This window comes from Podarcis bocagei (assembly GCF_964188305.1).
Source record: "Podarcis bocagei genome assembly, chromosome: 8".
In the NCBI taxonomy this organism is placed as follows: domain Eukaryota; kingdom Metazoa; phylum Chordata; class Lepidosauria; order Squamata; family Lacertidae; genus Podarcis; species Podarcis bocagei.
This window is the reverse complement of record NC_138133.1, coordinates 81,519,341-81,540,685: the sequence shown is the minus strand read 5'-3', so window position 1 is coordinate 81,540,685 and position 21,345 is coordinate 81,519,341. Positions and strand designations below refer to the sequence as shown.

The window sequence follows — 21,345 nt, the reverse complement described above, 5'->3', positions numbered from 1 at the left end:
TTTAAATGCTGCCATTCTGTGTAAGTGTCGAATGAAGCCACCTTCATCAGAACAATCTGTCATTATTATTTTTTTGGCAGGATAGCTACCAAGCAGAAATCATTGTGATTCATCACGGATCACATGGATAGGAATACTCTATCCAATTACAAAACATTAATATAGAAAGAGTCGTTACGGTCTTTCCTTTACTGACTTGCTAATTTTCTTCATTACTCAGATAAGAAGACAACATCGGAATACATTGTCCAATTCTCTCTTCCTGTCTCAAAAGATGGAAGACTAGAATAAGGCATTCTTAGGAAAGTTTGAATATATTAAACTTCTGAATTAACCGTTCTGAATACATGTTCTCCATAACTGCTATTGCCAACTCATTTAGCCTGGAGGGTGGAATCTAGGAAGCATAGATTGCAACACACACACACACACAGAGAGAGAGAGAGAGAGAGAGAGAGAGAGAGAGAGAGAGAGAGAGACTGATAATTGAAGGAGTGCCATCATAGACTCAACAGGTACATAAGGAACAACCATGCAGTACAAAAATGGAAATAAACCTCAACAAAATTAAGGCATAAGAAAAAGATTGGGGTCAAAAGCCAACGACAAACTAAGGGAGAACTCCTATGCACTAGAAGCTGGAATAAAGCAAGCACGTGTAACTTGAGCCAGCACAAAATTGCACCAGATCCAAACCCTGTTCAGCAGCTGGGTTGCTGTTGCTGCTCTGCCTAAACCTGGCAGAGGGAAAACAAGTCTTAAAATAGTGTTCTATGCCAGTTTGCCAGGTCATGGAACCAAGCTGAACAGGCTTGCAATCCAACCTAATTCTCCAATCTCTGGTTCTGCAACACCAGGGGTCGGCAAGGTTTATCTTGCCAGGGCTGGATCAGTCCTGTGGAGATCCCTGTGTGTGCACAGACGTGATTTCCGGCACCGAGGAAGCGAGTCACTGTGCCGCGCTGCACCGGTTTAGCACAGAGCACAAGTGGGTGGCTCAGTTCAGGGGTAGCTCGTGGGTCAGTCAAATGACCTCCGCGAGCTGCTTCCCACCCATGGGCCTTAGGTTGCTGACCCCTGTGCTACACCTTTGTCATCACCCTTTTGGAAGACTTGTACTATCTGAGCCCCAGCTGACCCGGAATAAGCATGTTATGTCAATGTATCTTTGGCTGAACCAGGGTTGGGGGTCTCAATGCTGGCTGAGCACAGCAGAGCTCGGAATCAGCTGGCTGCAGTGGCGTAGCATGGGTTGTCAGCACCCGGGGCAAGGCAAGTAATTTGCGCCCCCTAACCCATGGATTTGCGCCCCCTAGCCCGTGGATTTGCGCCCCCTAACCCTAACACCCAGATGTTGCGCGCGGTGCGGCCGGCCCCCCCTGCACCCCCCACGCTACGCCACTGGCTGGCTGAGCCAGAGAGCAGCTGGATCCTTATCTGCTCATCCCAATGGATCTTGTCACGGGATTGCCCCCTGCTATAAATGCATGCAATATATTAAAAATAATTTAAATAAATCTAATGGCAGCTATGAATGAATGGTCTATAGCTATTTATATCCAAAGCAAACAAACAATCTTCAGACTGAACAAATGTAGATCATAAAACATCGCAAAACACAAAAAAGTAACCAGACTAAATAGATAGGACAGTGGTACCTTGGGTTAAGAACTTAATCCGTTCTGAAGGTCTGTTCTTAACCTGAAACTGTTCTTAACCTGAAGCACCACTTTAGCTAATGGGGCCTCCTGCTGCTGCTGCTGCACCACCACTGCACAATTTTTGTTCTCATCCTGAAGCAAAGTTCTTAACCCGAGGTATTATTTCTTGGTTAGCGGAGTCTGTAACCTGTAGTGTATGTAACCTGAAGCGTATGTAACCTGAGGTACCGCTATATAACCAATGGACTTTCACAAAGCACAAACGCATTTCAGCCTTAGTCTTCCTGGGTGGTCTCTGCACTATGTACATGGAAAGGGCTTGGCATAAAAGGAGCTGTAATTCAACAAAGAATGAGCCATGTGTTGGATATACTGATAAAAAGCAGCAGCAGCAGCACCTGTATATGCAAAAGGATAATATTTTAAAATATTTGAATGAATGAATGAATGAATGAATGAATGAATGAATGAATGAATGAATGAAACTTGGTAAAAATAGAATTGGAAGGGATCCCAAGGGTCATCTAATGCAACCCTCTGCAATGCAGAAGTCTCAGCTAAAGCATCCATGACAGATGGCCACCCAACCTCTGTTTAAAAGCCTCCAAGGAAGGAGAGTTCTCCACCTCTCGTGGGAGTCTGTTCCATTGCTGAACAGCTCTTACTGTCAGAAAGGTTTTCCAAATCTCCTTTCTTGCAACTTGAAGCCATTGGTTTGAGTCCTACCCTCCAGAGCAGGAGAAAACAAGCATGCTCCCTCCTCCATGTGACAGCCCTTCAGATATTTGAAGATGGCTATCATATCTCCTCTCAGTCTCCTCTTTTCCAGGCTAAACATACCCAGCTCCTTCAACCATTCCTCATAAGGCTTAGTTTCCAGACCCTTGATCATCTTGGTTGCCTTCCTGTACAGTGGTACCTTGGGTTACATACGCTTCAGGTTACAGACTCCGCTAACCCAGAAATAGTGCTTCAGGTTAAGAACTTTGCTTCAGGATGAGAACAGAAATCGTGCTCCGGTGGCACGGCAGCAGCAGGAGGCCCCATTAGCTAAAGTGGTGCTTCAGGTTAAGAACAGTTTCAGGTTAAGTACGGACCTCCGGAACGAATTAAGTACTTAACCCGAGGTACCACTGTACACCCATTCCAGCTTGTCAAATCCTTCTTAAATTGTGGTGCCCAAAATTGGACACAGTATTCCAAGTGTGGTCTTACTAAGGATTAATAGAGTGGTACTTTCCTTGATCTGCACATGATACTTCTGTTGGTGCAACCTAGTATAGCAGTAGCTTTTTTTTGCTGCTGCCTCATACTGTTGACTCATGTTAAGCTTGTGGTCCACCAAGACCCCTTGATCCTTTTCACATGTACTGCCAGGTGTCCCCCATCCTATGTTTGTGCATCTGGTTCTTCCTGTCTAAGTGCAGAACCTTACATTTGTCCCTATTGACATTCATTTTGTTAGTTTGCACTCAGTTCACCAATCTGTTAAGGTCATTTTGGATTCTGATTCTGTCTTCTGCGGCATTAGCTACCCCTCCCTGTTTGGTGTCATCTGCAAATTTGATTAGCATCCCCTCAATTCCTTCATCCAAGTCATTTATAAAGCTAAAATAAAAAAATTCCTTCCAGTAGCACCTTAAAGACCAACTAAGTTAGTTCTTGGTATGAGCTTTCGTGTGCATGCACACTTCTTCAGATACACTGAAACAGAAGTTGCCAGACCCTTCTATATAGTGAGAAGGTGGGGAGGGGTATTACTCAGAAGGGTGGTGGGAATGGGAGATTGGCAGGTAGCTGAGATGAGCCTGTTGACGACTCTTAACGACTGTAATAGGTTTTACAGGAAAAGGCAAGGGGTGAGAAGGTGAGAAATGGCTTAGTCATGTATAATGAGATAAGAATCCATTTCTTTATTTTTTATTTTTTATTATTTTTATTATTTTATTATTTTTTATTTTGACTATGGCAGACCAACACAGCTACCTATCTGTATTTATAAAGCTGTTGAACAACAATGGGCACAGGACAGAACCCTGTAGCACCCCATTTGTCACTTATTCCAGGATGACGAGGAACCATTAATGAATGTTCTTAGGGTTCAGTCGGTCAATCAGCTACAAATCCACCTAACAGTTACCTCATTCAACCCGCATATTACCAGCTTCCTCACTGGGGGAGTTTGTCAAAAGTCTTACTGAAATCAAGATACACTATGTCCACACCATTCCCCTGATCCACCAAGTTTGCAATTCCATAAAAAAAAGGAAATCAGATTGGTCTGGCATGACCCATGCTGGGTCTTAGTAATAACAATATCCTTTTCTAAATGCTCACAGACCGACGGTTGATTTAGCTATTCTTGGACCTTCCCTGGTATCAGTGTCAAGCTCACTGGTTGGTAGTTACCTGGGTCTTCCTTCTTCCCCTTTTTGAATATGGGGACAACATTTGCCCACCTCCAGTCCGTAGGAACTTCACCTGTTTCCCAAGAAGTCTCAAAGATAATAGGCAAAGGTTCTGAAATTACATCCACGAGCTCCTTTAGTACCCTTGGATGCAGCTCATCAGGCCCTGGAGATTTGAATTCCTTTAAAGTAGCTAGGTGTTCCCTTACTACTTATTTTCCTATCTTGGGCTGCTTATCTGACCTTTGAGTCCCACACAAAAACATGTAAGATATTGTCCAACAAAGAGGGCACTCAAGGGATGAAATATGCCTGTCCAATGCTGTCCTTGTGGGGGAAGCCAGACCCTCATAGGATGTGAAAGCTCTGTGATTTAGCTGCAGGTTCTATATACAGTATGTGTAAATGAAACCATATATCATAAAGAAACCACAGTCTCTGCTGTGCCATGTTCCCAAAGGAAACTGTGTCCTCAGTACACATCTTTCATAAACTGTCCCAGAGAATATATAACAGGTCTAGTAAGAGAGAAGAGAGAGAAGAGAGAAGGAGACCAAGTAAGATTCAGTCCCTAACTCAGATTGGAATGGATCTAGATGCTCAGTTTCCTCCAGAAATGCTTTCAGCTCATCACCAGTTACTGTACAGTGGACGCTCAGTTTGTGAACGTGATCCGTGCGGGAGGCACATTCGCAACCTGCAGTGTTCGTAACCCGCAGCGCTGCGTCTGCGCACGAGCAGGTTGAAATTCAACGCTTCTGCGCATGCGCAACCACCCAAACCCAGAAGTAACCCGTTCTGGTACTTCCGGGTTTCGGCGGGTCTGTAACCCAAAAAAACTCAACCTGAAGCATCTGTAACCCGAGGTATGACTGTATTCTCCCTAGTAACTTGTTTGAAAAGGAAGTATTTGTGGTGGTGTTGCAGTTGTTCTCCAAGATCAAAGGCTGGAGACATCTCCTGCAACTGGAGTTCCTTTAGTTCAAGGACAGGAAATCTGTGGCCTTCAAGATGCTGTTGGACCACAGCTCCCACTATCCCTGACCACTGTCCATGTTGACTGAGGCTGGTGGAAGTTAGAGTCCAACAGTTTATGAAGTTCCACAGGTTCCTGCATCCCTGTTCCAGTTGAATGGCTGAGTACTGAACCTCAGACTTTCTGCATGAAAAGCACATGCCGTACCATTGCTCTCTAGTCCCTCCCCATGTTCCTTGTATACATGAATAAAAACCATGTATCTCATAAAGCGTGGAGGCTATGTACCTTATAATGTGATCTCTGTCATCACAGACTGTAGCTCTATTACTCTTTGTACCCAAGCACATACTGTCCTTTTTTTAAAAGCACAGTTCTGTGTTTACTGATCCCTATATTAGTGGATCATGAGTGACCATTCAAAGTCAGAAGAAGTCAATTCCACAGATGCTGTTAGCCTAAGAAATGTTCCCCCACCCATGGATGCTTGCCTTTTTCTAAGCTCCAAGAGGAGTGACTGTGAGATGTCTTGCACAGCAGCAGTGACCCCAAAACCTGAGTATATTTTCACCCTTTGAATTAAAACTTAACACATATTATTTCCAACATTGGAGGCAATAGGAGGCAGTAATGCACCAAATACCAGTTGCTAGAAACCAAAGGAGGGGAGAGGGCTCCTGGGCTCAGGTCTGGCTTGTAGGTTTCCCAGTGGTTGGCCACTGCCTGATCTAGTTGGTTCTTCGTAAGTTCTTACAGCCAACAGAGCTACCTAGCTAGAAAGAGTGAACAGCTGACCTCCTCTGTATGTGTGGCATGGTGGACAGGATCAGGCCCTATAACTCACCCTGAAGTTTGGGGGCAGGGAGAACAAATGGAATCCAAAAACAAAGAAGACTTCTTTTGTTTCCTGCAAGCTCTAAGCCAGGTGTGCTGATGCTTGTAGTACTAATATTGATACAGTGGTACCTCGGGTTAAGTACTTAATTCGTTCCGGAGGTCCGTTCTTAGCCTGTAACTGTTCTTAACCTGAAGCATCACTTTAGCTAATGGGGCCTCCTGCTGCCGCTGCGCTGCCAGAGCACGATTTCTGTTCTTATCCTGAAGCAAAGTTCTCAACCTGAAGCACTATTTCTGGGTTAGTGGAGTGTGTAACCTGAAGCGTATGTAACCTGAAGCGTATGTAACCCGAGGTACCACTGTAATAAATAGTAGTATTAGTAGTGATTTTGGAATCACTTTGAGAGCAGAGACTCCACGTCAGTGTGTCTTGCGATTTAGCGCTTCAGATTGCACCCTCTGGATAGAAAGCGGACTTTGCTTCCAAGGGAGCTCGCACTGGTTGCCTGTGGTCCTAAGCAGGGTGAGTGGAATCCAAGAGGAACTCCCTAGCCACTGGCTCAATTCGGATCCATCCCTTTGGGGACAATGCGCGTGTCTTGGGGCTGCTGTTGTTGGGGAGGGGGGTGGAGATGGTACTTCTTTAAGTGGGCGCACAGGGGAGCGGGAGCAGTAGAGCCTGACGTCACTGGGCCATCAGCTGACCGAGCCGGGCTCTGCCTTTCCCAGTAGAGGCGGCGGCGGTGGCGGCAAGCGGAGCGCCCGCCGCGGCACCAGCTCTCCTGCGCCCCGGATTATCTTTTCCCTCGCTCGCTTGCTCTGATTCCACTCTCGGAGGGCTAACAGGAAATCGCGGCGGCGGTGGGCCAGAGCAGGACCCGAGGGCGCCGGAAATGCCCAATCGGCGGAGCTGCTATTAGCCCAGCTGCTGCCCAAGGGGCGGATGGACGGATGGGGGGCGCGCGGAGCAGCGAGGAGTAAACAGCCCCCTCGGGTGGGGTAGGAGGAGCCCTCTGACTTTCCGGGTGCCCCAAACTTCTGCCATCCCGGGGCAGCTGCTCGGAAGGGCAGCCCCTTCGCCTCTCTTTCTTTTTTTTTGGGGGGGGGGCGCTCCTTGGATCTCATAAAGCATCCCCTCCCCTCGAGGAAGCGGCATGTTAGACTGAAGGCTCGGGTTAGGCTTTGGGGAAGAGGGAGAGGGAGAAGGAGGAAGCTTGGAGAGGGAGGGAGATCGGTTTAAAGCGGCGTGGGAAGCGTAATGAGGACCGTCGCCTAACCATTACGCGCCGCGCGCCAAAGAGATGTCCAGCCAGGCATCCCGCCGACGGCTCCTCTCTCCTCCTGCGGGGAAACTTGAAGTCGCCGAGCCGTGAGCCGCCAGCCACTGCATCCCCCCAACCCGACTGCTTCCCTTCCCATCTCCAAGCCGGCCATGTCTCGCTGCTGCAAGTCTCCGATCTCCCGAAAGAAAAGGAAAACTCTTTGCATCTTCCTGCGCGGCTGGAGTTTCCCTGGATCGCTCTCGGCGCGCGCTTGGGAAGAGGCGACTCCGGGCCAGCCGCCAGCTCCAGCTCCCTTGACCTTGTCAGCTTCGCACCTCGCCTCCCGCTTGGACCACCGGCAGCCCTGTCAATTTCAGGAGTGAGACCAGCGCCCCGGTTGGGGTCTCCTTGGGCATTTCTCTCCCTTTCGGTTTCTAACCTCCTTCCCGTTTCAATCCTCTCGGTTCTTCCTCTTTGTGGCACGGATGGCTGATCCTGATAGGCGACTGCGCCGCGGATTATAGCAAACCAGCGATCACCTCTCTCTCGCCCTCACAGCTGCAGCTGTACAGATATATATATAAATTTAAGTACCCGTGTGAAAGGAACAGATCTTCCATCAAGCTCCTAGAACCCTCCAGATGGTCACTTCCCTATTCTAAGAAGTTGCATGATGTTGTTGTTGCTGTTATTAATGCACCTGTAATAGTCTACAATATATACAAATATATATATATTTAAGGGAAACAACCACCCACCTATATCACTATTGCACAGGGCTCTCATTTTTCTTCTGCAAGAAGTCATATCCAATTGATAGACCACATGCTCTGGATTCAGTCCCTGCCGTTTCCAGGTGCAAGGATCTCCGCAGCAGGACTGGGAAGGGTTTGAACCTGGAACCTCAGAGAGCCAATCAGAGGAGGGAGTCCTCAGCTTTATGGACCAATGGTCTGGCTTGTCCTAAGGCAACTTCCAATATCCAGCTGTACACCATGTTTTCTGAATGTAGGATGGGAGCCACCAACCTGCCCTCCTTTTGTGGGCTCAGTCTGAAGGGCACTTTTTGCCTCTCTGTGGGTATCTTTCCCCTCTTTGCCTTTGGATTCTGCGGTGCCAAGCAGGGGCCCACAAGGATGTGGCTTTGATTGCACTGGACTGGACTTTTGACCACGCCGTTAGCAAAAAGGGCCTTCTGTATCTCAATCTGCTCTCCCCCCCCCCACCGCCAGCTGTAATAATAACCTGGGGGGCAGGGTCAGATGCACTTTACAAAGCCAACCCCCCATGCAAAGGTCTATCCAGTGCCAAAAAGGCATGGGGAGTCCCCTTTCTTCTGCAATAATTGACTGACCCTTGATTCCCCCCCACCCCGCCGGCCAAGGGGGTAGGGGGCAGCCACCGCCTTTCAATGTGATACACCCTCCCTCTCCTGCCGCTGCTGCCGCCACCACCCCGAGCCACACGATGGAGCTATCCGAAGTGCGCTGCCTGAGCGACAGCGACGAGTTGTACACCATCAACCAGACGCCCCCTAGCAGCGGCGCTCGCTCTCAGCGCCTGCTGTGGCAGACGGCAGTCCGCCACATCACTGAGCAGCGCTTCATCCAGGAGCACAGCGGAGGGAAAGTGCTGGGCTCGGAGGAGTCCTTCTGCTCCAACCACTCCCACCATCCGCGGTCAGCAGGCAAGAGCCTTGGCGGCCACAACAATGGGGGAACCAAAGTCTTCCCAGAGCGCACGAGCAGCAGTGGGGACCTGGGATTCCTGCATCTCGACTGCGCTCCCAGCAACTCGGACTTCTTCCTCAACTGGGGCTACACGTACCGCGGCGTGATCTTCCCTACCTTGCGCAACTCCTTCAAGTCCCGGGACTTGGAGCGCCTCTACCAACGCTACTTCCTGGGCCAGAGGCGCAAATCCGAGGTGGTGGTGAACATCCTGGATGTGCTCACCAAGCTGACCCTCCTGCTGCTCCACCTCACCTTGGCCTCGGCCCCTATGGACCCCATCAAGGGCATCCTGCTGGGCTTCTTCACGGGCATTGAGGTGGTCATCTGTGCCTTAGTGGTGGTCAGGAAGGATACGACCTCCTACACCTACCTGCAGTACAGTGGGGTGGTCACTTGGGTGGCCATGGCCACACAGATCCTGGCTGCCGGCCTTGGCTGTGGTCTTCTCGGAGATGGAATTGGCTATGTGCTCTTCACGCTCTTCGCCACCTACAGCATGCTGCCTCTGCCCCTCACCTGGGCTATCCTGGCCGGCTTAGTCACCTCCGTTCTGCAACTCGTCATGCAGATGGTGATCCCGAGGCAAACCATGACCTCCATCAACCAGGTATTTCCAGGGGATCATCGTTCTTTCTCTCCGAAGTCACCTTTAGTGGGGCAGCTTGTAAGGACACATGTTCATCTCCTCCATGAGCTGGGTTACTAAGGCAGCTAGACATCATCATTGAGTAAAGCTATCCTTTCTCATAATGGGTTGATTATATCCTAGCAAGGATGTGCTGGTGCATTCATAATCCTGATTAATGCAAGAGGAATTACAGGTTCAGACATCTAGCTCTGTTTCGGCTGGGGAGAGGGAGGAGGCAGTGAGACCTTATGTGGAATGACACATAAAAGTTGGGTTTTTTCTCATGATCAAACAACCCATGTCATGGAAATCTAATGTCCTCCTCATATCCATATTTTAGTCACTTAGATGGAGATGCAAATGGAAGGCTATATTGAAGAGCACCCATCCTTAATCTTTATGTTCATCTGCAATCCAACATCTGGCATGCAGATGTTGGATTGCAACTCCCATCTGCATCCTGACCTCTCACATATGTATCCCACTCTTCCTCCAAGGACCTCAGGACGTTCATTGCTCATGAGCTTGTCTCATGTCATCCTCACCACATCTCTGTGTAGTAGGTTAGGCAGAGAGGCAGCATCTGGTCCAAAATTCTCCAGGTCTGAGGAGTCTGAATGCAGGTCTCCTGTCCCAAGTCCACCACTGCACTCCTGGTCCAAGACCAGCTGTGTCCACTGCAATGTCCCCTAGTGGGTCCTCCATATTCTCCTCCACTCAATATTCTCATGTTTAGTTGATACTTGTACCAAGTGGTGATCTGGAGTGGATTTGGAGTTAAAAGAATCTACCTGGAAGCAGAATTTAGAAGGCGGTAGATATATTGATGCACCTGAATGTTTTGCAAAACACACACACAAGCTCATTGCAACCCTAAAATGCTGCTTTCAATCCCTGGAGCTATTTTGGCAACCATTCAGTGGACAAGGTTAATGAAGAAGGAGAACTGTTTCAGTTGGATATACTGTACCTTTTCTTATTTTTGGATTCTTGGTTTCTGTCTGTATCATGCTAATATGGAGCATATTGGAATACCACCTCACCTTGCAGTGGGTGAGGTGTCAGTTCGCAAATCCCTAGCACTTGTGCATATCACACTTTTCAATGGGCTTGACAATCTGCATTTGACACCTTCAAATCTGTCCTGATTGCATACCATGATGAATGAAGCAGGGAATGTAGCAATATATGCTTGGAGCCACCTGATGGGTCTGTGGTTGAATTAGCATCGAACCTTCGTCTCTGAAAAGTAAATCAGATCATCTCTCCATTAAATGAGAGTGTTCATTGAGTAGTGCTGGTTTCTTAGTTCCTGGGCTGCTGTCGCTGAGGTGTTTTGTTCCCCCAACCCACTGCAAAACAGTATTCAATCTCAAAAAAACAGAAACAAAAAATGCAGATCATGCCAAATGGCTTTTGCTGGGGGTCCGGTTCTCTGTTTCTGCCACCTAGACAAAGGTTTTGAGTGATGAGGTCTCAAAAGAAGTAATTGTTATGTCGGTCTTGGCTCCTGCCAGTTTCTCATTTATCAGGGATTAATGATGGTGAACAGGGAGAGATCAGTCACTTTTGTCATTTATTTGGCATACACGAGAGAGTCAGCTTCGTCACAGTGCTGGACTGTCAAATCCCCACTCAGCCATGAAAGTTACTCGCTGATTTAGGGATGGTCACAGCCACTCTGACTAACCCACCTCACGGGGTTGTTGTGAGTAAAAAATTAGAGAGGAGAGCCACATTCACCACCTTGAGCTACTTGGGAAAAAAGGTGGGATATTAATGTAACAATATAATACATAAATGAATCAGTTTTAACTATTCTAAATTTGTTTTCTGAAGGCAGAAATATATTAAAAATTGAAACAAAAATCAATTTTCTTTTATTACAAGTTTCAAGATATTCGTGGTACTTTTTTAAAAAAAGAGTCTTCCCTCAAGTAAATAAATAATTTCAGCTGTATTTATAAAATAAACAATCTGGAAAGCTTGCAGGTCTAAGGATTATTTTGCTGTGTGACACAATGCAACCCAACATTTTACAGGGGCATGAGATCTAAAAAGTGGAAACTCTCATCTGCTTTAGAAATTGTCTTGCTGATAGGAATTGACTTTATTTATTTATTTATTTATTTGTTTGTTTGTTTGTTTGTTTATTAAAAATCCAACGGAAATGTTTTGTGCACTTAACAGGTTTGCGGGTGGGGTGAGTCCTTAAATGCTTAGCAATTGTCTTCTGATACACAATTTCGGATTATTTTAGGTTCACAGTCCCCATTTTTTCAAAAGACTCCAGTAGCAGCTTGACCTGTAGCAGGAATTGACAAACAAAGGTGTTGTTGTTGTTTTTTACAATCATGAGAAAACCTCATCATCTGTTGTAAGACATAGTTGGCAACCCCTTGGACACATGCCTTTTAGTCCAAAGAGAGAACCCAGAACAGATCGTTTGGTTTAGGAAGCATTGGAGGAGGGGGAGACGGAAATGATTTATGGACTAATCATTTATTGACATCTAAGACTGCTAGAGCTCCGATCCTAGATCCTGTTTTCAGTGCCAAGGGCTCAGCAATGGGATATATGTTGCAGCAGTTTTGAAGAAAGCACCTCTGAGCAAGTTCAGAGTGTATTTTACCACTGAACCCTGGAAACCTACAAACATCTGAGAGAACGGAGTCCAGTACAGTACAGCTCAGTGGGGAAAGGCTTTTTCATTAGGATTGTGATCCCATTTCTGTCATTTTTACAAACTGGATCAGAAATGGGACTAACTTTCTTATGCTCTAGCAACCTCTCAAATCAAAGCTGGTACCTTCAGATCAATCTCTCCTATGTCTTATTTAACTCTCATTTCGACCGAACACAGCAGCTTGCAATAACTCGGCAGCCTTTTAGGAATCGCTTAGGTATATCCCCCTTATTTAGAATATAAGAATAAGAATATCATTTTGAGACTTTACTCCCTTATTCTCATTTTTGTTTTCTTGGTTCTACTCCTTCACAGTTGTTTTTCCGCAGTGTTTGTGCACTCTGTGATAGTATAGCCAGGGCTAGCAACAGAAGCTGACTAAGTCAGGCAAATGCCAAGGGTGGAATGCAAAGTGGGTGAGCTGGATGGCATTAGACTAGCCACCTGGTCTTTCAGTCCACAATAGTCCAGACTTGACTGATGGGTCAGAGAAGGCATTGCCCATTTTTGTTGTGATCCGATACCTCGTTTAGCAGTACGAATTTTGAGTGTCTTTACCTGGCATCTGGGGACACAGGTGGTGCTGTGGGTTAAACCACAGAGCCCAGGACTTGCCAATCAGAAGGTCAGCAGTTCGAATCCCCATGACAGGGTGAGCTCCTGTTGCTCGGTCCCTGCTCCTGCCAACCTAGCAGTTCGAAAGCACATCAAAGTGCAAGTAGATAAATAGTACCACTCCAGTGGGAAGGTAAACGGTGTTTCTGTGCGTTGATCTGGTTCTCCAGAAGCAGCTTACTCATGCTGGCCACATGCCCAGAAGCTGTACACCAGCTCCCTCGGCCAGTAAAGCGAGATGAGCGCCGCAACCCCAGAGTCGGCCATGACTGGACCTAATGGTCAGGGGTCCCTTTACCTTTTTACCTGGCGTCTGAAGACAGGAACTCACAAACAACCAATGAATCTGAAAGACAAAAGGAAGCACTTCTTGCTATTGTAGTGCATGGATAAAATATGGAACTCACCCCCACCGGAGGCAGTGATGAATACCAACATGGGTGACATGAAAAGGGAGGAGAGTACTGCTGCACACAAGTCCTGCTTGCAGGTTTTCCATAGACGCAGTGGTTGGCCACTGCAAGAATAGAGTTCTGGACTAGATATGCCTTTGGCCGAAGCAGCAGGCTCTTCTTATGATCCTAGGTTTCTGCTTGCTGCACAGAGAGAGGGCAAGCACAGGGATGTAGGAATCTGCCATACATCACACCTGACTCCTGCTCTAGCTAGCTAGCAGAGAACAGGCTGGGGAATGAACCAGGGACCTTCTAAATACAAGGCAGATACCCTGCCACTGCTGGGATGCAGTGAGAGGGCTCAGAGAAGCAGTGGTGGCTGCCGCTTGCCCAGTTTCCCACCACCACAGCAAACATTGCTTGCTCACCCTCTCTTTTCGGGTGGTGTGGCAGGGACGATTTGAACGTCTCTCTGTCCAGCCAGAGAGAAGTGAGTGCTTACAATGTCTCCGCTGTCAGAGGAATTATACTTGCCCATATCAGTTGCTCGGATCACAAGTGGGAAAGTCCTGTTGCATTTGGGTCCCTCTTACAGGAAGCTGGTTGGCCATGTTGAGAGCAGCCTGCTCTTCTTGTGTATCTAAAAGGGCATTTGTTTTGATTTGAGAGGGGCAAATCAGAAAAAAAACCACTGGAAGGAATGGCTGGTTGGAATCCTGGACAGACGGCCTGCCTCCTCTGTTGGAGGCAGTACGCCTCTGAATCTCAGTTGCTGAGAAACACAAAAGCAGAGAACACTGTTGTGCTCAGGTCCTGTTGTCAGGCTTCCCATGGGTATCTGGGTGGCTACTGTGAGTTCAGGACCTCAGCCTTGATGGGCCATTGGTCTGATCCAGCACGCTCTGCTGAAGTTCTTATAGTACCCTTCCACCCTTTGAGCTGGCAGAGGTGGTATCAAATGTGGTCTTGAATATATCCTGGTTATTCTGGGGGGTTTCAACACCTCGTGTCCCTCACCTTCTGTAACTCTGGATTGCCTGAGTGAAAGCACATGGCTCCAATCAAGCTTGGATGATACGTTGTGAAGTACTGAAAGTGCGGGACGCAGGTGACGCTGTGGGTTAAACCACAGAGCCTAGGACTTGCCAGTCAGAAGGCCGGCGGTTCAAATCCCCACGACAGGGTGAGCTCCCATTGCTCAGTCCCTGCCTACCAACCTAGCAGTTTGAAAACACGTCAAAGTGCAAGTAGAGAAATAGGTACCACTCCAGCGGGAAGGTAAACGGCATTTCCGTGTGCTGCTCTGGTTCGCCAGAAGCGGCTTAGTCATGCTGGCCACAATACCCAGAAGCTGTACTCCGGCTCCCTCGGCCAGTAAAGCAAGATGAGCGCTGCAACCCCAGAGTCGGCCACAACTGGACCTAATGGTCAGGGGTCCCTTTGCCTTTACTGGAAGTGCCTAGTTTTTCTTGTTCTGTTAAATGCTTTAGGATTGTGCAGGATATAGACAGGCTCTTTGGAGAGGATTTGCAGGTGCAAACATTGCCCTTTCTGGCTGCTGGCAGTTGCCAGAGTGGGATCGGCTGCTGAGTGATGAAGATAACAAAACATGGGTAGCCAAGGTGATGTGAGATGCTATTAGTATTTGTGCCAAAGGCCCTGGTAAAGAAGTTCTATATAAGGAAGATGCCAGATGCTGGGAGGGAACTCCACAACTAAGGGACTGCCAGAGCAAATGTCCTCTCGTGGGCTGCTACCACCTGAACCAAGTCTGCTGTCTGCTGATTTAACACCCAGGAAGGTCTTGTAGGGTAGGATGAGGTCTCTCAGGTATTTGGGGCCTAAGTCATCTAGGGCTAAGTCATGCAATCCAGCCACATGAAGAGACTACCACATATGCTATTCTTGGTTTAAAATGTCTCTTGGGGGTAGAGGTCCCCATGTCCTTGATGGGGCAAGACCATTTCTTAGGAATAACCTGCAGCGTGCCACAAATTTTAGTAACTTCTAGCCAATTTGCTACAACTGGTTTCTTATCAGCCTGATGCCAAACCTGGTTTCCATAACAATACAGCTTGGACTATCCTCATAGTTGCTTGCACTAGGAACTGCACAAGCAAGGTGGATGCATGCTGTGTTTCATCCCAGCTTATTTCCCCGGACCACTCAGCAGATTTGATCAGGCTAGATCTGATTTCAGGAGGCGGCGCTGGGAGCCTCTGCTCCACCCTGCAGCTGTTGTGACTCCCATAAACCTTAATAGGATTATCTTATTATGACTAGACTGGGGTAGATAGCTGTCTCGGTGTGTCTGAATTCAATGTCTTCCCACACCCACAGCTCAGACATTTCCCAAGGAAAAGTAAGTGATGATTCAGTCCCAGAGTAATTTGTACATATTGGTTTCCTGATAACTCTTAGCTTCTAGATTTCAACCCATCTTCTCCAGGCAGTGGGTGTGCATTCCTGCACACAGACTATGTAACTAACTTACGGAATTTACTCTCATAGGGTTTCCCCTCCAAAAAATATATATCCCTCTCTTGTAATACTAGAAACCCAGGGTCATCCAGTGAAACTGAAGGCTCAGGAGAGACAATAGGAAGTTCTTCTTCACACAATGCATAGTGAATGCCATACCACATGACGTAGGAATGACCACCAACTTGGATGGCTTTAAATTTATGGTGGTTAAGGCAATCAATGGCTACCAGCAGAGATGGGAGGGTTTTACCACTGGTGTCAGAGGCCACACACATCTGAATTGCAAGGTGCTGGGGATCGTGATTGTTTTTGCACACATGTCTGACTCGTAGCCTTCCAGAGGCATCTCCTTGGCCACTGTTGGAAATGGGAGGCTGGACTAGACAGACCTTTGTTCAGATCCAGAAGGACTCTTCTAATGTTCCTAAGATGCAGAGGCGGTCAGTAGCTTAGGTTGTCCACCCACACCAAGAGGTACAGAGGTGGTAGCTGCTGGGAAGAAACAACAGGGAAAGTCCATCACCCCAAAGTGATGCTTTAAAGACATTTGGTTGGCAGTGGATGGAAACAAAACAACTCACCACGTGGTTGATCTCACCCTGCATGGAAGTTCTTATATTCCTGTACCCTTTCAATAAGCTGCTGTGCTTTAGTGTCCATCCATCCTTGTATTTAGAGTCACAGACTCCTAATTTTAGAGCATGGTCCCTCTTCCCACCTGCCCCCATTAGACAAAACAGTTTGTGACACTGGTACATTTCCTTGGCAAGATTTCTGTTAGGGTACCTCAGTCTTCTTCAAGTATTTATGAAAGCTTTCCAACAGGCTTCCTCAACCTTGGCCCTCCAGATGTTTTAAAACTACAATTCCCACCATCCCTGACCACTGGTCCTGCTACCTAGGGATCATGGAAATTGTAGTCCCAAAACATCTGGAGGGCTGAGGTTGAGGAAGCCTGCTTTACAAACTCATCTGTTTTCCTTGCCTTTTAATTTAGAGGGTTACTGCTGGTGGGTTGTTAGCATTTACTGACTTGTACTGCAGTGGGATGTTTTTGTAGCGGTTTGAGTTTCATGTTTTGATGCTTCTCTTCTTAATGAAATTGCGTATTTGCTATTCATGTGAGCCACCTTGGGCAGGCTGTAGTCTGGAAAGGCACTTCGGAAATATCTGAAATGAACAATCGTAAAGGGGGTTGTGTTGAATATTAGGTTCGACACTTAGAATAGCTTTGACACTCCAGCTTCATGTATGATCATTGCTTCTTGAAAGCTGGCAACACTCTAAATGCCAGTGGTCACAACTTCAGATGGACTTCAACACACTGAAGGTAAAGGTAAAGGACCCCTGACAGTTAAGTCCACTCGCGAATGACTCTGGGGTTGCGGCACTCATTCTCGCTTTACTGGCTGAGGGAGCCGACGTTTGTCTGCAGACAGTTTTTCCAGGTCATGTGGCCAGCATGACTAAGCCGCTTCTGGCGAAACCAGAGCAGCACATGGAAATGCCATTTACCTTCCTGCCGGAGCGGTACCTATTTATCAACTTGCACTTTGACATGCTTTCGAACTGCTAGGTTGGCAGGAGCTGGGACCAAGCAACGGGAGCTCACCCCATCGCAGGGATTCGAACCGCCGACCTTCCAATCGGCAAGCCCTAGGCTCAGTGGTTTAGACCACGACGCCACCTGTGTCCCTTTTTCAACACACTACTCAATCCTTTATCAACCAGTCCAACAGCAAGTTGTAACTATAGTAATTGTTTTATTCTGGATTATCCAAAGAGGAAAGGTAACTAACAAACTCAACTCCCTATCATGCTTACTTGTAAATTTTAGTTGTAGTATTTAACTGGCATGTATTAACATTTTGAAGTTTAAGAAAAATGCACAAACTGAGTTCCTTCTTGCACCTATCACAACCTCTGTTTTGTTGACATAAGTAACTTAACTGCAGAAGAAAGTTCCTCTTGGGAGTATGTTGTCATAAGCTTTCCCTCCGTTTAAGCTAGATTTCTGTTCTATGTTGATCCTACCTTTTTTCTGTATATTTGTCAAAGTGCTTGCATCTTATTTGATGCAAACAAACGTGCAGATCATTAATAAAAAGAAAAGAAATGCTTTTTGCAAGAACCACATCAGGTGAGCCTTACCTTTGGCCCGGCCACCATCCCTGTCCCTTGCTTGTTTGTTTAAGAGAAGGAAAGAAGAGAAATGGGACAAAATGGAAGAGAGATAAATAAGATGAAAATAAACACATACAGTGGTACCTCGGGTTAAGTACTTAATTTGTTCCGGAGGTCCGTTCTTAACCTGAAACTATTCTTAACCTGAAGCACTACTTTAGCTAATGGGGCCTCCTGCTGCCACCATGCCACTGGAGCACGATTTCTGTTCTCATCCTGAAGCAAAGTTCTTAACCCGAGGTACTATTTCTGGGTTAGCGGAGTCTGTAACCTGAAGCGTCTTTAACCTGAAGCGTATGTAACCCGAGGTACCACTGTATAAGGGAAGAAGGCAGGCAGGCATGGTGTGGAATTAATTTTTAATCTTGTGCACAATTACCTGGGAGTAAAGCCCAGTGAACTGAGTGGGACAGACATGCCTAAAATAAGAACACAAGACAAGCCTGGTGGATCAGGTCCATGGCGCACCAAGTCCATCATCCTGCTCTCACAGGGACTGACCAGATGGGAAGTCGGTAAGCTGGACATGAGTGTCACAGCATTCCCCCTCACCTGCAATTCTGAACAACTAGCATAATTGCAGTGCAACACTGGGGGTTCATGCTAAAGGAGATGTGTGTCTGCAACGGTTAGCCCAGGGATGGGGATCCTGCACCCCTCCAGTTCTTGTTGGACTACAGCATGGATGGTAAAGTCTTGACCCTCCAGGTGTTGCTAAACCTCAGCTCCTGATCACCCCTGACCATTGGCCATGCTGGCTGGGGATTATGGAAGTTGGAATCCAACAACGTCTGGAGGGCGACAGAATCCCCATTCCTGGCTTAGTCAATCAGTGGGCTGATTTTATAAATTAAACTTTTGATTAACTAGATAGGGGTCCCCATTTAAACAAGCTGCTGATTTTTAAATAAATACATACATACAATTACAGTGGTACCTCGGGTTAAGTACTTAATTCGTTCCGGAGGTCTGTTCTTAACCTGAAACTGTTCTTAACCTGAAGCACCACTTTAGCTAATGGGGCCTCCTGCTGCCGCTGCACGATTTCTGTTCTCATCCTGAAGCAAAGTTCTTAACCCAAGGTACTATTTCGGGGTTGGCAGAGTCTGTAACCTGAAGCGTCTGTAACCCGAGGTACCACTTTACAGTGGTATCTTGGGTTACAGACGCTTCAGGTTACAGACTCCACTAACCCAGAAATAGTACCTCCAGTTAAGAACTTTGCTTCAGGATGAGAACAGAAATTGTGCAGCGGCGGTGCGGCGGCAGCGGGAGGCCCCATTAGCTAAAGTGGTGCTTCAGGTTAAGAACGGACCTCCAGAACGAATTAAGTTCTTAACCAGCGGTACCACTGTACAGGAACTTATAAAAACTGTGAATGGTGCAAGGCACCTTGGGGAAGAACCAGGTGCTGTTGCACTACAATTCCCATCACTTTTGACCAGTGATCATGTCGGCTGGGACTAATGGGAGTTGGGAATCCAGCAACAACTGGGTGGAGGGCAGGTTTATTTTTTTATTTGCAAAAATGTCTATATTGCCAACCTTAAGGGGGGGGAAATATTTTGGCTGTGAATGGCATAAAATCAACAGTAAAATGGCATCCACAGAACTAGTACAAAATGCATAAGAAATGTGTTTTGTGTTACCCATCCCTGGCCTGCAGGTAAATTGATTAAAGGAGTGTCTGTAAGAATGTACAGAGAATATTTCTCAGCTACGGCCAGCTCTAATCCCTCTGCAATTGTGATTGATTGGTTAATTTGTTATTTAAAATATTGTCATCCTATCCTTCTATTCAGCAAGGACCTACAGGATAGCTTACAACAAAGTTAAAAATACCAGACATAATAAAGCCATATAAAAACCAAGACATGAAAGTATTGCTGGCAGATAAAAGCAACAGGTTCCCACCAGACAATGCAGAAAGATAAGCAACACCAGTATTTCACAGCCCTCCAGAAAAGTACTGTCTTAATTTTATACTGGAAAGCCAGCAAGGTAAGTTTAGAAAAGAGCAGTGTTCTTCCGTTTGGGGCTCCCAGGTGTTGTTGGACTACGAATCCTATCATCCTCAGCCAGCTTAGCTCAAGGATGATGGGAGTTGTAGTCCAACAACATTTGGGGAGCCAAAGTTGAAGAGCACTGGAGGAGAATGTTCCAAAAAGTTAGTACCTGTGTGGAAAAGCCCTATTCTGCATTGCTACCCGCTACCGACTTCAGATCCATGCAGGGAGGGCTGCTGGAAATTGTCTAAACATTTTAGTTGACTTGACTGGAAGAAAGCTGTCCTTGAGACATTCCAGTTCCCAGGCCATTTAGGGGTAAGAAGATAAGATAGTAAGAGGAGCCAGCTGGGTCAGGGTAATGGCCCATCTAGTCTGGGCTGCATCAATAGGAGTATAGCATCTAGATCAGGGGAAGTAATAGTGCCACTGTATTCTGCTCTGGTCAGACCTCACCTGGAGTACTGTGTCCAGTTCTGGGCACCACAGTTCAAGAAGGACACTGACAAACTGGAACGTGTCCAGAGGAGGGCAAACAAAATGGTCAAAGGCCTGGAAACGATGCCTTATGAGGAACAGCTAAGGGAGCTGGGCATGTTTAGCCTGGAGAAGAGGAGGTTATAAGGGGTGATATGATAGCCATGTTCAAATATATAAAAGGATGTCACATAGAGGAGGGAGAAAGGTTGTTTTCTGCTGCTCCAGAGAAGCGGACACAGAGCAATGGATCCAAACTACAAGAAAGAAGATTCCACCTAAACATTAGGAAGAACTTCCTGACAGTAAGAGCTGTTCGACAGTGGAATTTGCTGCCAAGGAGTGTGGTGGAGTCTCCTACTTTGGAGGTCTTTAAGCAGAGGCTTGACAACCATATGTCAGGAGTGCTCTGATGGTGTTTCCTGCTTGGCAGGGGGTTGGACTCGATGGCCCTTGTGGTCTCTTCCAACTCTATGATTCTATGATTCTAGTCCAGCATTGTGTTCTCACAGAGGTCAACCAGATTCAACCTATGGAGGGTTCTGCCTCGGCTGCCCTTGATTTAGGACCTTAAAGTTTAAAAACAGCACTGAATTAGATCCTAGATGGTGGAATAGATGGTGGAAACCTGGTGGGATAGAGAAACAGGTTATAGAGAGCCAGTGTGGTGTAGTGGCTAAGAGCAGTAGACCCGTAATCTGGTGAACCGGGTTCGCTTCCCCGCTCCTCCACATGCAGCTGCTGGGTGACCTTGGGCCAGTCACACTTCTTTGAAGTCTCTCAGCCCCACTCACCTCACAGAGTGCTTGTTGTGGGGGAGGAAAGGAAAGGAGATTGTTAGCCGCTTTGAGACTCCTTCTGGTAGTGATAAAGCGGGATATCAAATCCAAACTCTTCTTCTTCTTCATTTCTGGATACAAACTGTACAGGAAGAACAGGGAAATGTTTATTTATTTATTTATCTATCTATTTATTTAGCAATCACATCAATGG

The 21,345-nt window shown here is 46.9% G+C and overlaps 1 protein-coding gene and 2 long non-coding RNA genes across 5 annotated transcripts in view; 1 reads left to right on the top strand and 2 right to left on the bottom strand.

The window, feature by feature from the left end:
• LOC308593205 overlaps nt 1–21,345 on the bottom strand; it is a 751,641-nt gene that overhangs the window by 216,687 nt on the left and 513,609 nt on the right. Inside the window, exon 3 of one of the 2 annotated variants that reach the window (XR_014010846.1) lies at nt 17,893–18,043. The exons of the other annotated variant lie outside the window; for it this stretch is intronic. This is a non-coding gene — a long non-coding RNA (uncharacterized lncRNA). Of the gene's footprint in view, nt 1–17,892; nt 18,044–21,345 lie in introns of those variants that run through there. 2 annotated transcript variants of the gene reach the window in all.
• Nucleotides 6,984–9,354, bottom strand: LOC308593212. Its single transcript, XR_014010853.1, has 2 exons — nt 9,248–9,354; nt 6,984–7,708 (listed from the first exon to the last, which is right to left on the bottom strand). It is a non-coding gene; the product is annotated as an uncharacterized lncRNA (long non-coding RNA).
• ADCY8 (adenylate cyclase 8) overlaps nt 7,702–21,345 on the top strand; it is a 144,524-nt gene continuing 130,880 nt past the window's right edge. For both annotated transcript variants that reach the window (XM_081204372.1, XM_081204371.1), the window contains exon 1: nt 7,702–9,484. In XM_081204372.1, the coding sequence (XP_081060498.1) occupies nt 8,612–9,484 (873 nt within the window). In that variant the 5' untranslated portion in view covers nt 7,702–8,611. The remainder of the gene's footprint in view (nt 9,485–21,345) is intronic.